At 28.0% G+C, this 17,106-nt stretch overlaps 1 protein-coding gene across 1 annotated transcript in view; it reads left to right on the top strand.

The window, feature by feature from the left end:
* The window catches only part of LOC122269444 (A-type potassium channel modulatory protein KCNIP1-like), a 352,568-nt gene that overhangs the window by 217,048 nt on the left and 118,414 nt on the right, over nucleotides 1-17,106 (top strand). Inside the window, exon 3 of the mRNA XM_071187748.1 lies at nucleotides 14,602-14,726. Coding sequence (XP_071043849.1) covers nucleotides 14,602-14,726 — 125 coding nt within the window. The remainder of the gene's footprint in view (nucleotides 1-14,601; nucleotides 14,727-17,106) is intronic.

The raw sequence follows: 17,106 nt of genomic DNA, 5'->3' as shown, positions 1-17,106 counted from the left end.
CGTCACCTTCTGTCGTCCAGTGCCTGTTTTTCGAGTTGTTCGGTGCTCGTCGGTCCACTGCTTCCAAACTCGCATCACTGTGGAACTGTTCCGCTGCATACGAGCTGCTATTGCGCGATAGGAAAATCCTCCTTCTCGAAGGCCGATTATCCTCCCTCGTTCAAACTCCGTAAGTTGCTTGAATTTCTTATTCTTCCGTCGTGGAGGCATACTCAGGTCTCACTAAACGTTTGCCACTAACAAATAATCATAGACTATTTTCAACGTCCCGCTACAGCACTTTATTTATACGCTTTCAGCATCAATTCAGAGGGCGCTGCGCGCGCCACGCACGCGCGATGGCTCTGAAACTTTATTAATTTGCATAATATCCTATAATTGACATTTGCTGCGAATTTCATTTGATTCTGATGATTCCTTCATGGTGTTGCATTTTCTACAAACAGCAGTTTATATTGATTAAAAATAAGATTTTGAAAGATTTTCTTTAGATTGATTGGTAGCAATAGCTTACTGTCAAACAATAGGAAGTCATCTAACAATGTATTGGATTACCTGGTCACATAGAAATTTTTTTGAATTTGTTATTATCTGTGCAACACTTTGTTTCTTTGATAAAATTATAAGGTGAGTGCTTGTATTTATCTGTTTAAAGTGGAACTAATTGTATGTAGTAGTTTTATTTCTCTCACTGTGAAAAAGAGAATTCAAAATATAGATTTTATTTATTTTAAGCATCATAGCATAAGCAAATACTCAGATAAGGGGGTGCTTATTTACTGATTACCAAACGATGAAAAACCAGTGAAGAAACAAGTGTTTCTTCACTGGTTTTTTTTTCTCTAAGTTAATGAAAATAAAAGATAAACTTTAATTTTCTTGTACCTTTAGTGATGTTCCCCATCAAAAGTATGTTAAAAATAAAACAAGCAACATCTAACCAGTGGGGGAACATGCATGTTCTTTTACTGGGCATAGATTTCCCACTGAATGAACAGTATGTATTAATATGTTGACACTTTAATTTTCAATTCATGATTACAAAAAAAAGTTAACATTTTCCAAGTATTTGTATGTTATAATTTCAAGAATAGGCTTGTTTTTAGGTAATTGCATGGCATATAAATTCGTATAGAGCATTAAAAATAACCAAAATTAAGTGTTCCTTTACTAGGAAATTTTGTGTTCCTTCACTGGTAAGAACTGTTCCTTCACTTGGTCTTCTTACTACTTGCTATTTGAACCTCCAAAACTTTAAAACAATATTATGTAAGCTCTCTACAATTTTTTCGCATAATTTGCGATTAGTAACAAATATGTTGACACTGTCATTTAACTAAAATTACGAAGTTTGAAATTATTATGATTTTCTAAAAAGCAAGCGAAGCTTAAGTGCTCCTTCACTAGTTAGTTTACCCTGCACTTTAAAATTTCTGCACACTCATGTAAAAATAAGTTCGTTAAACTTTCATATCGGTACATTGACCCATAATATCGTTCAATTTAATATAATTGTAATATTTTTTGCAAGCGTCGGATTCTGAACCGTATTTTGGCACAAGTTGAGCCATCTTACAAGCCGCATCAAACTTGCAGCAAATTAGAACAATATCATGGTTCACACGCTAAATTTTTTTTTTCACATTTCATTTCATTATTTTTCGCACGTCAGAATTTAAGTAAGAGGCATAAATTATAGACTAAAGCTAAATGTAGATATATGAACAATTTGTACCACCTGCCGAAACCTTATAGCTAAATTGTTGAATCATAATCGGTCCAATAATTATTTCTATTGAGCTGTTAGATCAGCATAGGACGGTTAAAATTATAAGTGTTAGAAATTTCTCAGGAATGTAGATTAAATGCTAGATCACAATCTTTGTATAGCGTCAAGTGCTTATTTAGAGGGGAGGGCAAAGTAGCCACGAAGCGTTGCCATAGAAACCTACTCAAACTCGGAAAGTTTGAAGTGTGAATTAGAATTGAAAATATTAAAGTAAACCATGGTAGAATTTACCATATTTCTAGTTCAATGAGAACACCAAAAAAGCATATTAATTTTTACCAAATCGCTTTGGAAATGACTTTTTGTAAAATTAGCAATAAAACATGATATTATTACCATGCCTTTTGGTAATAAATATGGTAACATTTGGTAATTTTATCATGGTATCTTAGAACATGGCATTTATATTTTTCAGCTTTGAATTTTTACTAAATGTGTTCTAATAAGAACTATAATTTTGAAAAGCAGAATTTCTGGTAAACCATTACCATAACGAATGGAAAAAGTACCAAATGAATACTATTTTTCTTTTTCTTTTTTTTTAAGATAATTGTTTCGCTTCTACCAGATATGTCAATGCCATGCAAGTACGGCAAATTAACCAGAATTGTTTTCACCTTGAGATATTGCATAAAATAATGCTTAATAGACATAAAATTCACTTCAGATTGTCATGATTAAATAAATACTTTTTCTTAAATAGGATTTATTTATTTGCCTATGAATTGATTGGGGCCTGACTACTATTCAATTGAAAGGAAAATATTTATTTACTCTTTGAAGTTCTATGACTCTTTAAAACCAGACCATATATATATATATATATATAGCTGAATTTTATAACCATTTTGAGTGTAAAAGGGGTTCTTTAAATCTTGTTTTTAATTTATAATTTTAGAATTGTTTTCAAAAATAAAGCCAGAATTAACATTAGCGGTCGCAGATTAATTTTCAAACAAGGAAGAAAATAAGCTTCTTGAATGATGAATCATCATTGAGGAAAGCAGGATTAAATTTAAACCTGATATATTTCAAACATTTGCCTTTCACATCCTCCCGGTTTTCTTTAGCAACCTACCAAGTTTTATTGTTTTAANTATATATATATATACATGTAGATATATTTATTTATTTTTAATAGAAAATACAAATGCAAATAACAAATCAGCAATAGGTACTAAAAAAAAAAATAACTCTCTCCGTTTTTCTCCATATTTACTTCCACAATAATATTTCAGTTTTGCAAGATTTACTTTTTAACAAAAATTTTATCTCCATAAATTGCATTATACAATTACATTTAATAACATATTTTGTACGTTATAATATAGTATTACATTACATTATGTTTTGCACTTTTTAAAAAATAACTCTTTTTTCTAAAAAAAAATTTATGTTTTTTTCTATAATATTAAAATTACTTAAATACAATAAAGCATCGAAAATTTAAATTTACTTGCATTTTTCAATATTGATCCCACTGCGCATTTATTCCGTTTTTAATAAGTTTTTATTTAACAATATCCATTTTTTCTTAAATATTAATAATGCTGGTAATTTTTAATAATAAAGGGAGAATTTATAGTAACTTTTAGGTCAAAGTATGTCAGTGTAAGTAATGATCTAATTAGACTTGTAGACTTTAATAGATAAAGAATAATAATGTGTAAAAAAAGAGTACAAAGCATGTAATGAGGAAAATATATTTAGAAATCTAATACAAAGATCTTTAACTCTTGTTATTTTTCCGGAGCACTTTCAAACTAATGAAACAGCAATAATTAATCAGCTTTAAAAGAAACATAACTAATTAAACGTGCTGAAATGAAATATGGAACTTGGTTTCTTCCTACATCTAAGAGTGTTTACTGATTGAACGCAGTTATATCATTTCCTCCAGCTTCTGTTTCTTTTATATTGTTAGTTTTTTATATTATGTTTTATTTCACTATTTATCAACGAAGAAAAGGAAACAAAGCACTCCTGGCAACGTAGAAAGAGATTTGGGAATTCTTTATGGGTGAATGAAAACAATTTGTCTTTGTAAAAAGATAAACTCGAAAAATTTCAATTTATAGACAATTTTGATTTCCAAATGTTTGCTAGTATTTATTTATTAAATACTGCTTTTTATGTTTTCAAACTGTTATGAGTTATTTTTAGAACTTATTACGCTTAAAACTATTTCAGGAACATTGCTTCTTCTTCATATATTTAATTTCACACAAGTCCTAGAAGCTTTTAAAGCATTATTATTTTCTCGTTTTAGAATAATGTTTTCCACGAGATACGAAGGTTGAAATATGAGGATAAAGGGTACTTATTTTTATATTTTGAGCAATGAAATATTTTGTTTTCCTGGAATGCTTGAGCACGACAACTGAAAATTAACGTGGAACTAAAAGATAAGCTACTAGATGTTTTAATACTTACTGAGGAGATTTCAGATTTTTTTTTGAGAAAGTCTCACTAATAATTTCAGCGAAGTTTAGTTTTGAGAAAACTATTATGAATATATGTTGCGCTTTTTGGTGAACTAATATACTTTAATTAATTCCGAATATCAGTTAAAGCATTTTTTGCTCGCAGCGTGAGTATTTAATTAAAATAATACTGCTTTATAACTACGTAAATATATTTTATTCTTTAGCATAACATATTGTTAACGTTTAATTAAAAAGGGACTGTATAAGATTTCTAAAATTGTTATTTTATTAAAATTTATTTCCATTATTTAATGAGAAAAATAACCAAAATTGTGATTTAGGTGAATGTAAGTAATTTATTTTACATTGATTGGTATATAATTGAAAAAACTAAAACGCTTCCGAAAAAAGCCATTGCTTTTTCGGGACCAATCCATATTGTGATAAATATGACTGATGCAATCTTATTTTTTAAAAAAAATGGAAACTTATTTTTGATAGAAGTACTTTTTTGCAATTTATTCTATAAAGTTGATGATAAATAAGATAGGAATTTTATCAATAAAATGTTTGAACAAAATATTCTTTAAGAAAAAGCCATTTCAGAAAAAAATATATTTCCGAATTGTTATTTTCCCAATTCAGAAATCACTACTTATGATTTTAGCATTATTAAAACACGTATTCCTGTCTGAATCTATGTAATGAATTTATTTTTTTTTAATATATATTTTCATTAAAATTATTGTAAGCAAAGAAGCCCATGTTTTTTAACCTGCTATGATTTCACAAAAAATTTATTTCTATTTCCAATAATTAATTTTTAAATCTCTAAGAAGTGCATTAAAGGATTTTATAGTGTATATTTTTTATCTGTTTCTGCTCCGCTAAGCCTAGTTCGAATTCGTCTTAACACTCTCTTTGTGCTGTGTATACAATTATAAAACGGAATATGTATGTCTTCAGTTGCATAATAAAGATAATCATAATATGATTCTCATAAATCTGTCAATTGTATTAAATAATTTTATAATATTTAATTTCTATCCGCTTTAATTATGCTAAGTCTTGCTCGAATTAATATGAATATTCTCTCTGTGTTGTGTGTATGTTTGATTAACAAACTAATTTAATTTTAAGAATAAGTGCATTCTATATTAATTATTCTTACTTTGCATTAATTTTTAAAAATTATTTTACTGACTCTTAAGTGTATCTTATCTTACTGTATTTATAAATTTTAGCGTTAAAACTAAAATGGTAACGGTTGCTTTACACCAAGTAGTGTAAAAGAACATTAATGTAGTGAAAAACTAGATCCAAAAGTTATGTACGGCATTTCACAACACCGTTTAGATTTTAGGTGTAAAATGGTTTCCACCATTTTTGGCGTTGAGATACACTAAAACTTTTTACGTTGCATATTTGATTGACAAATTAATTTTCTTTTAAGAATTAATCTGTGTATGCATCCTAAATTAACTGCTCCAACTTCAAATTCTATCTTAAATATAACTTAACTGTCTCTTATTTGTAACATATTTTATTTATCATAAATTTTAATGTTACTGAACACCAAAAATCGGGACTATTTTACATGAAGAGTTAAAAAAAAGGAAAATTACAGACGTTTCACTATACCAAACACCATGTAATTATCTGTGATGTTTTACAAGACCACTTTTAGTGTAATGTAGTCACCACAATTTTTGATGTTAAGTAACTGTAAAATTTTTTACGGTTTGAGCCCTTTCTTTGGTTATCTATCAGATTTTAAAGAATATATTTCCCGTAGATACAATATTTACCTTAGCGCAGTATTTTCTCTGCTTTCATCAAAAGGCTTAAAATTATCCAGCAATATTCATAATTTATGGACAGATATTTAACTGTAGAAAATTTTGGTGTGTAGTTACTACCATTTTTGGTGTTGAGGTTAACTAAAACTTTTTGCACCGTATTTAGTAAAATTTGTTATTTAGTTTTTTACTTTTACAGTTTAATTTATAGATTTATTCATTTTTATGTTTGTTTGTTTACTGACAACATATAATTTCAAGCGCAGCATTAGAATCACTTTAATGGCTTTCGTTAAAGAAACAATCACGTTTTTAGTAATATATTCACACTAATTCTTTCAATCAATTGTTATTTCGTCAATTTTATAAAATTGTTTACATGATAACTGCAGTTGTACTTAATGTATTTAGTTTACCTCAACAAAATGGTGAGAACAAAATACCATTTTTTTTTTAGTGTTCAGTTTAAAGTTCCTACAGCAGTCTTACTAACAAAATTAGTTCCTACTAACAAAACTTTATTCAAATATTAAGCACTATGAGTTTTAAAAAAGGACATTTTTTTATTTATCATAAGTGCATTGGCTGTCCAAAAATAGAAAATATTGAAAAAACCGATTCAATTATTACAAGAAATCAATATGTTATATGATACGCATATTTCATGATATGGTTTAATTATATCACTCATTAATGTTTTATGATTCAAGTTTCTCTTTTTCTACGTAACAATATTATTATACCATAATAAAGCGTACATATATTGAATAACAAGGCCTTGTATAGAAGGTTTATATATCTTCTAAGCTTTGTTTTTTGGTTACGTTTTCTTTTGACAGGAAAAATGATCTGTCGAAAAATCTTCTTGTCAATTCTCTTACTATTATCGGTGATTATTCTATTTGCTTATTTATCAGCGTTGAATAATAGTGAGGTTTTAGAAAAGAATAGCTATTATTTCTTACATAATAGAATTAAATTTTAAACCAGATATCAGAACCAACACTAAAAAATTCTAAGTGAAGGATTAAAGTAAGATTTCTTAACAAAAAACTCTTGTCCCCTAGATATTTTCCTATCTAAGGCATATGCATTATCGAAGTAAGCTTTCTCAAGGTAATGAAAAATAAAACATTCTTTACCAATCATGCAATGCAGATGGAATATTCTAAAACTGAAAAGGAAAAAATCCATGAATAAAAAAATCCTACTTTTTAAAGAAAAAATAATTTAAGCTTATGATGAAAGAAATTACTATTTATACGAGTACATATTTTTAAAAAAATAAAAACTCGAGTGATATTTTTAATACGTTGCGAGTCTTTCAGAAATTTTTATACTTGAAATCAAGGATACCTGTGAATGTTAAATCTTAAATTTATTCACAAAAAAATCGATTATTTTTTATTCAGAGATATGATTCCTAAATATTGTATAAAAGTGCATTAGGTAGCATAAATTGAAGTTTTCGGTTAATAAAAAAATTATAATTCAGTTTTTACTAATACGTTTTTCTCAAAACAGAGTTTTTCGAACTCGCACTACTGTCTTCTTAAATAATCAACCTATTTGCCTGAAAACTAAACTACTTTATTTTAGTTTTCCTTGCATATAAAATTTTTCCAAAACTTTTAGAGTTTGCGAATAACGAAGCGATAAATTCATACTTGTATAAAAATCTGAGTTCTTCATTTAATTAAGTAAAAACAAGTCTTACTTGCTTTTAAAACTTTCCTACTTATAAACTTAGCTTTTTAATTTAATAGGATAGATAATGTGAGAAGTTATGGGGTCCAAATTCATTTTATTTTAGAATCGGCGTTGAAGAGTTGAAACATTTTTGCAAGTTTACACCTATAATTACTCAACTAAACAGCCTTGTAATTTTGAATGCAACCCAGAAGATATAAGAACTACTGGATCAAGCATTGGTTCAAACTAGCCTTCGGGGAGAATTTTTTGATGAAACTAACCCATATTTGTGTTACATAGAGATGAAAACCACGAAAATCTATATTGGTCTGTCCGATGACAAGGGAATTTTATGCCATCATGATCACTCTACCATAGATGATATTTAAGTCAGCTCTGTGGTCGATGAGTACCAGAAGCAGAATTCGAATCCATCCACCATCACTGGGATTCGAACCTGGGTCCACAAAATCTGAGATGAGTGCTCTATGCCTTGAGCCACCGCATCTCATGTTGTACCATATTTAATTTATTTTATAACCAACAATGAACCACCGACCCATTTTTTGTCTTACGACTATCAATTTTTACCCCATAGCCTTGTAATTTTGAACCATACTAAGAAGACAAGAGAACACCTGGATCAAGTATTGAGACAAACTAGCCTTCGTAGAGGAGGTTTTATTGAAATTAACCAGAATTTACGTTACATATGGATTGAAACCATGTAAACCTATTACGGACGGCAAATAGAATGACGAAATATTTCTTTAATTTTTAACGAAAATCATATCCTCGAAGAAGTAACGATAGTTCACTTCGACAAAAAATTCGATCGGAGTATGAACCAAACCAGTAAACGGTTTGTTAAAAACCCGAGAAGTTTCGTGATATTTAAGTGCCCATTTCTTACTTTTTCTACATGGGTTTGAATATTATTTTCTTTGGAATGTAATAATAATCTGTTATCATAAAATTTCTCGAACTTCTTCACTAGAAACGATTTTTTGTAACTTTGTTTCGTGCTTTTTATTCATTCAGCACTATGAGAATGGTACATTTTCAGATATATGTTTATTGCACTAAATGTTATATGGCAGACGAATTAACTTATATATTGGGTAAAATCTAATTAAATGCAAGACTGCGCTGATATAAATCGTAACGCAAATTCTATCTCAGTATTTGTTGTAAGACATGTTTTTGAGATAATCGATTTGCGAGTTAAACTGAATATCCATTTTCGAATACAATTTCTTTAAAAAAGAAAACTGAGTATACGTGCTATAATTTTCACAAAATAGAAAAAAGCGCATTATTTATTATTTTGGGGACGTTTTCTTAAATTTAACTGTTGTCACATCTTAATTTTAACAGCTCTGATTTATAACAATTTAATTCAGTTTTTAAAGGGTCACTTAGAAGAAATTTGGGTTCGTAATGGACCCATTGCAATTTTTTATCGTTAAAATGTGTTCCTCTGAAAATATTTTACTGTATAATCCTCCACTTTAAAAAGTATTTTATAGTAAAAACAAATGTTTCTCAATATTTTTCATTTTGAAAATGAATCTTTTAGAAAATAGATGTTTCGAGATATATGAGTCGATTAAATCTTCAATTAATTTATTTCTTTGTTTATTTATTTATTTAGTATTTATTGATTGTCTTAATTTTTAATCATAAACACTACGTTATTTTCTCAAAACCACAAAAATGGAACTCTAGATTTAAAACTTCAGAAAATTGGGAATAGATTTCCAGAGTTTTGCAAAAGCACCTTTAACAACACCTTTAACACAAAATCTGAAATAACAGTAGTATATCTATCATTGAAATAAAAGCTCTCAAAATTATAGTTACTTTTGAAGAGTTTATTGAATTAATTTTTACTACAGCAATAAAGACTACGAGATATAAAAAGCGATTGTATGATGATTTGATATTCCAAAAGGTAACTCCCAACGGAAGCATAAGTGTATCTTTATTCCGCAGAAGTGCTGACCTCAATTATTAAGTTTTATGACAAAGCATATTTTATCGAGACTTTATGAAGAGCAAAAGTGATTAATACTAATATACGCAGAAATTCACCGTAAATTTTTACGATGCCGAATAAAATGATGGCATGTGATGGTACTTCAGAATCAATTAAATATAAATCATGCATCAATAAAAATAAATGTATACTTTAAAGGTATAAAATCATTCGAAAGTAACTATAGCCTAAAGTCTTTACCTTTTAACTTTCAAACAACAGATTTTATTTTTTGAATTGTTATTTTCGATGCAAAGAACGTTCTCATAAATATTTCTGCCCAATGCATTCTCATCAGATTGAATTTTAAATGGCCTTTTTGTTTTATTATAAAATTTTATCGGGGTTTGATTTATTGAAAAGTCTTTATATCTGTACAAACACTGAAGCTTTTAATATTCATATCTTATTATAACATTTACATTTAATATTGGTTTACGAGTCCCGAGTTTTACAAAAAATTTTTAGTTGTGTATAATATTATATTCCTACTTTATTCCTATTCAAGCATATTCCCTACTTTATGTAGCTTACGAGTATATTTCTAGATTCTAAGCCACGCAATTCAGATTCAATTGTTGTATAACTTACCTACATTGTAACTTATTATTTTGTATAAGTAAGTTTCATTAGTTGTAAATTTTTATAGTTGTAAGTTTTAATGAAAATTACTTGATGAAAAGGAATAAATCACTCATTGAAACAGATGTAGAATTATGTTTAGGTAATTTAAGGACTGGGATTAACGAAACCCTAACATTTATTTATTTTATTTTATAAATGTTAGGGTTTCGTTAATTCCAGTCGTTCAGAGTTTATGACTATTAATCTTCAACTTCGTTGCCTCGTAAATTTAAAACTTACCCAGAAGACAAGGAAACTCATGTATCAAGCATTGGGACAAACCTGTCTTCGAGGAGAACTTATTAATGCAATCAATCCGCATTTGCGTTACAGTGAGAAGAAAACCAAGGAAACCTCCCACGGTTAGCTCGAAGGCAAAGGGATTGTAACCCATGATCTGTCTATCACTGAAGATATTTTGCGTCAGCACTGTGGTCGGTGTGAGCCGGGAGCAGGATTCTTATCTACCAGCCACCACTGGGATTCGAATCGGAGTCATCACAATGGGAGGCGAAAGCTTTGACCCTGAGCTCAAAACCCCAACATTTAATTTTATCTACAAATAAAAAGTTATATTTAGATCACACTCCATATTTGTAAGGAAAGTTTAATAAAAGACAAAATGCGTTAAAAGATTCAAGTAAAAAAGTTCTTTATCTACCATTAATAAATTATTATTTAGCAATTTTGCGCACGTGTTAAATTACTTTCTAAAAGCATATTCAGTGTGAAAAAACTAGAATATAAAAAATATTAATGTTGAGTTGCGTTAAAAGGAAAATTTATATTCCTAATTTCTAAATGTCAGTTTTAATTTTCTAATATTTATCTGTATGCTGATATTACAAAAAATAAAATAATCTATATTAAGAAAATCATGCATGTGTTACAATTTTAACTTTTTTCTCTGAAAAGTGCGGTATATTTTTACGATAATGAGGTTTTAAAACGAATCACATTCATCATTAAAAATTAATTTAATATGCCACAATACGAGATAAGCAAATGAATTTAAAATTTCCATTCAACTTAAATTAATTTTACAAATTAATTATCAAAATATTAAAATACACCAAATGAAATATATATGTATATATTTAATTGAATTATTCATTAAAAGAATTTAACAAGTATATTTTCAGTTCAATTTTAATAGGGTAATTTCTCAGTACAAATTGAAGTAACCCAATTAAATGAGTTAACGGTTTTTTTCCTTCATAATTTATTGAAAAGAAGTGAATAAGCTTAATGAAATTGAAAGCTTCAAAATGAATTTCTCTCCTATCGAGATAACACCGAAGAAGATTTTAATTAACAATTTTTGAATCATCTTGCTTTCAAAATCTCTATCTTATTCAAAACTTCCATCCAGTTTTTTTTCCAGTCTTTTTCTACCTATTCTTTTTCAACATTCACCAGCTATTTTAATAAAAATTGCCTCTTCCTACCTTTTTCAATTACCTATTTAATTTTTCTATTTCACTTTTCCCCAAACTCAAAATTTTACTCTTTATATTTTTAAAATTAAACGTGTAAATCAATTTCTTTGAAACACTTAATTTTGTTAAGGAAATAAAGTTTAAAAGAAAAATTGACACTTAAAATATTTTTATTTTTGATGCTAGTAATATAATTGTAGTGTGCCGTTCACGTGTGCATATACTAGGTACCTCATACATTTTTTTTTCTTTTTTTAAAATCAAAATTACCTTTTTCCTGTTTTTTTCAGTTACCAATTTATTTTTTGCATATTACTTTTCACCAAACTATAGATATGACTTTTTATATTTTTAAAAATATGCGTGCAAATCAATTTCTTTGAAACAGTTAATTCCTTTAAAGAAAGACAATTTAAAAGAAAAATTGACATTTAAAATATTTTTAGTTTTGATGCTAGTAACATAATTGTCGTGTCACGCATGCAAATACTAGATATTCTATAAAGGTAAAGAAGGGGCGGTGGTACCCCAGTGGTTAAAGAATCGGACTCCATCTGGGGTTCGATCTTCGAGTCCGCTAAGAGCCGCTGAGTACATACAATTTACGTGTTTTTAAGATCTATGAAATCGAAAGAACAGAGGTCGATCGCTGAGCATTACCATGGGTACAGGAATCTGGAGAAAACTCCTTTCCCCTTTAAATCTATGTCTAAATTGATAAGGCGGCCTCACGAGTGAATGGGGCTACCATCTATCCGTAGTGTTTTCAGCTAAGACGTACTTTCACCTTTGTGGTGCTGTCTTGTCAAAAGAAAGATATACCTTCCTGAATTAATTTGCAAGAGGCCAAAGACTGGTAAGCTTGATTTCTCCAAGTGTCATTAGAGGCAAGCAAGCAGCATGGTTTATTTAAAATTCTCAACCATTTGGACTGTTTGCAAGTTACTATTTCTGCAATGAAATAAACTATATTTTTTCTACCGCATAAAGAAGGAAAGAAAAAAAACAAAAGTCCAAGGGGTCATGAAGGTTAAAACACCATAATCGTAAAACCATAATCATAATGAAGGCAATGTGGTTACTATCGCGCACCAGCCATATTTACTTCCTAGACAAGCTAGTACTCATCAATTGGAAGCTTGGTAAGCTATAAGTTAAATACCAGGACTTAACCAGGATTCAAATCACTAATAACTGTACAGTGCTTTAACCATTGTACAATTGCAGACACCTTATGTGCCAAGCTTTAAAATATGATTGAAATTATCAATTAAAATACATTTTAAATACAAATTTCAAGGACATTTAATTAAAAATGTCCCTTGTATTAAAATTTTTAAAAACTAATTTAAATCAAAACCATGTTTATAGATAGATAAAAAATCCAACTTTCGCTATAATTTTATTTCAAAAAAAGTCACAAATTTTTTCTGAAAACTTTGCAGTTCAAACAATAAAGTTTGAAGTCATTTCATGAACAATTAGTTCAGAATTTTCAGTAGGATTGAATAGTCTAAAAATTGAAAATTGTTCTGTAAAAATTTAAATTATTTTTATAAAAAGTTTGCTAATTATTTCAAATTAGACAAATGTATTAATATCTCACAAATTTTTTTAAAGAATTATTCTATGAATTTTGGCATAACTAGCATAAGAGGTATTTTGTATATGTGTAGCTTATACAAAAGTCTTAAGCGCCTATGCATGTAATCAATAATAATATAGTTAAATTTTAATATTTAAACGATTTCTGACCCTTAAATACAAAATAAGACTAGTATAATCATTGTTTTTTTTAATCAAAATTTTTAATTTCTTCTGCTTGATGTAAAATGATCTTTGAATTCATAAGAAAACTAAACAAAAACAGTAACAACGTTTCTTTAAAAAAATACTAATTAATACAAACATGAGGCAAGATACCAGATATGAATGACAAGATGTATGATGTGTACCTTGTAAAATTATGAAGAATGAAACATCTATTTTTAGCATTAAACGTCTCATTTATAACTAATTATGTAAATTACACATAAAGTGTAGCTTAAATATGTTAAATGCATACAATATTTCTCTTTAAATTTTAAAGAAAACGACGCTTGCAATGGGTTTTAGCAATAAATTATATTAATAAAGAATCGTTTTCTAATTTTTCTTTTTTAAAACTGCATCTAATTCTACAATTAAAACATAAAAATTAAAAATCTCTAATGAAAACTTTAATATGTATTTTTGAATGTTTCGTGTGCATTTAATTCTAATTTTAGAATCTTCTTATATACCCTAATACATCTACTTTTAATAAGTATAATAAAAAAAATTCTCCGTAAAATTTTACAGTAAAAAATGGACTTTAAGGTAAATAGTACTACCCTAAGTCCCTGTATTGTTAATCGTAATTTGATACGGTATTTTTTACAGTGTAATTGGAATATCAATAGATACAGTACGTTATCAGAAAAGTTGGTTCACCATCGAGCCATAATATCTGTAATTTAAGACATAGTATGGTGTGAATTTGCTGCAATCTCAATAAGATTTAAAATTAATTCATGTTTCCCTTCAAGTGGAACCATAGCATCATGTAATTAAGTTTAAAAAGTAGTATAATATGGATCAGCACCATATTAAATTTTAAAAAAAAAGTAAATTTCAAAATAATATTACTGGTACTTTTTACCGTAATTTGATGCTGAATTATTTTACAGTGTGATACTCTGTGTTTTTAATTGAACAGTTGAATAATTATGAATACCAATATATTTATTTGTAGTTAAATGTTCTCTTCTTTCAGAAGACTTGAATGATGATATTGAAATGACATTTGTCCGATCGAAGCCTGAAAGAATTGAAGCTTTATGTAGAGTCACAAAATTTTCGAAAAATGAACTAAAACTAATATACCAAGGTTTCAAACAGGTAAGTTCTTTTCATTTTCTTTCCTAAATATAAGAAATTAACATTAAATTATTTTTATTGCAGTATTGATATCGCTCAAGACAGTCTCAGAAAAACTGCAATTTTAGAATTTTTTTTTTCATTTTTACATATTCAACCAAAAAGTCAAATAACCATAGAAAAAGATTGTATTTAAACTGTTAACTTCGAGAACTGATTTTACTGTTTTTACTGTTTCTGATTGACTGTTTTTACCAAATATGATCTAACGACCAGAATTTTATCAGCGTCAACTAGGCTCACCAGGCAACTCATTTCTGCAGATTAGTTTTTCGCAGATGGGTACATGCCATAACCGAGAGGAATATCCTGTCACTTTTATGACCGGCTGGACAGGGATACGAATCCCAGCGTTGACACCACAACATTTCTTCAACTTCTGGAGAAAGTCAGTGTTCTTCCTTCCCCAATTGGTGACCCTGAACTCTCGGAGCGTGAAATTCTCATTCCAACATAGATGACAGTAAAATAACACTGCTTAACACAAAAAGACTAGTATTTTCCATCTCTCACTGTAGATGGTGCAACCAGATAATCTAATTATGTCACTCAATCACAACCTAACTCCAATGGTCATTTCTAACGCAAAGCCTAACATAACCCATATTCAATGTTTAGTTGAATTTCATTTTTGAAGTTTTAAAACCATGTTAGTCGTAAATGGTTATAAAACCACATAGTTTGTATCATCAGTTTTTTTAACCATATCAATTGTAAATTCTTTCAAAACCGTGAAAAATGTCCCTTACAGTAAATTTTGCAGTTAATTGGATGGGGGAATGCTGCCAGTTATTTTACTGTAATTTTAGAAATAAAATTCTAAGAGCTCTTTACAACATTGAAAATTAATATTGACTACCTACCAACCAAATTTACTGTAACCTTTAAAAGGTATTTTATTATGTGCCTGATCAAGTTTAAACATAGTATTATGTAATCAGGCTTAAGTAATTTAGCTTGCATTAGAAACTTTGCATGAATTCGAATGAACAATATTCAACACTCTCCAGAATTTCTAATATTGCAATTGTAAAGAAAAATACTGGATAAAATCGTCACTGATACTGGTGAAATCTCGCTAAAAATATTATCAATTTTTAAACAGACAGGCGAGAATCAGTAGTTATTTTCTCTATAAAGAGGCTTACATTGTTATAACAATATTGAAAAGGGTTGAACTATGTGATCCCGCAAGTTTACATTGTCAATATAATTATAATACAGTGCCAATTTTAACAATATTATGTTTCACATTAAAATATTTGAATAAAACAGAAATTGAATAATAAAAATGTCAGAAAAACTCTTTTAACTCAATTTTAAAACTCTTTATTGATATAAAATCAACATTAACCTTCATTCGTTTCCATCAACTCAATAACGTTCTTTGAACTACAATTAAATATTTGGCAAAATTATACATTTAATTAAAAGTTTAGAAGATGCTTCATTTTCCAACTTTCAAAAAAATCGACCAATTATATACATTGGTGAAAATTTAATATCATCCTTACAGATTATGTTCAATATATCATAAAATATTTATGATAATAGGCTCAGTTACTTTTGCGAAAAGTTATAGTTTTACGCTCAACATAGAGTAAATAAAAGTACACTTTTGAAAACAATTTTTTAACAGTTAACAATATATTAGTTAAAAATCTTATCAGCATCGTTAATTCCAATTTACAAATTAATGTAGTTGCTATTTTCATAGAATGAAGCAATTAATTTAAAAATAATAAATTTATTCTCAGAAAGAATTTATTTTAACATTTCAGAAAAATTTATTATGGAGTCCTTTTCGCGACAGAAATGTACTTTTTCTTTCTAATTCTTAAACTTTTATTTTTATACCCAGTTTAAATTTAATATAAATAAACCAATACATGTTTCGACAAATCAGCAAATATAAATTTCAAGAACTTCTAGACTTATAAAAACTTGTAAAAGGATGAAAATATGAAATGACATTTGCATCAACAATGCAAAAACTGATAGCATAGTTGTTTTTTCCTATACGGTAAGAAATACAATGGCTGTAACCTTCATTATAGTTTTATAAAAGAGAATATTCAAGTGTCTTATTTCCTTTACTTATAAATAAAATTCGTGAAAGTAAAATTAAAGATTTATCAAATGTGATTCACTGAAAAAATTTAGTTTTACTTATTTATTTAAATCTCAAAGTAAAAGAAAATTGTAAACACATTTTCAAAAAGCTATGTATATTATTTTAATAGAATTATTAGAAAATAAATAGAAATATTAAATTCAAGAATTCTAATTATACATTAAAGGATGTTACACGTATATGTTACATATATATATAATGATCTTT

The sequence above is a fragment of the Parasteatoda tepidariorum genome, chromosome X1, assembly GCF_043381705.1.
Source record: "Parasteatoda tepidariorum isolate YZ-2023 chromosome X1, CAS_Ptep_4.0, whole genome shotgun sequence".
Lineage (NCBI taxonomy): Eukaryota > Metazoa > Arthropoda > Arachnida > Araneae > Theridiidae > Parasteatoda > Parasteatoda tepidariorum.
Note: the sequence above shows the minus strand (reverse complement) of the source record. Positions and strands in the feature narration are given on the sequence as shown.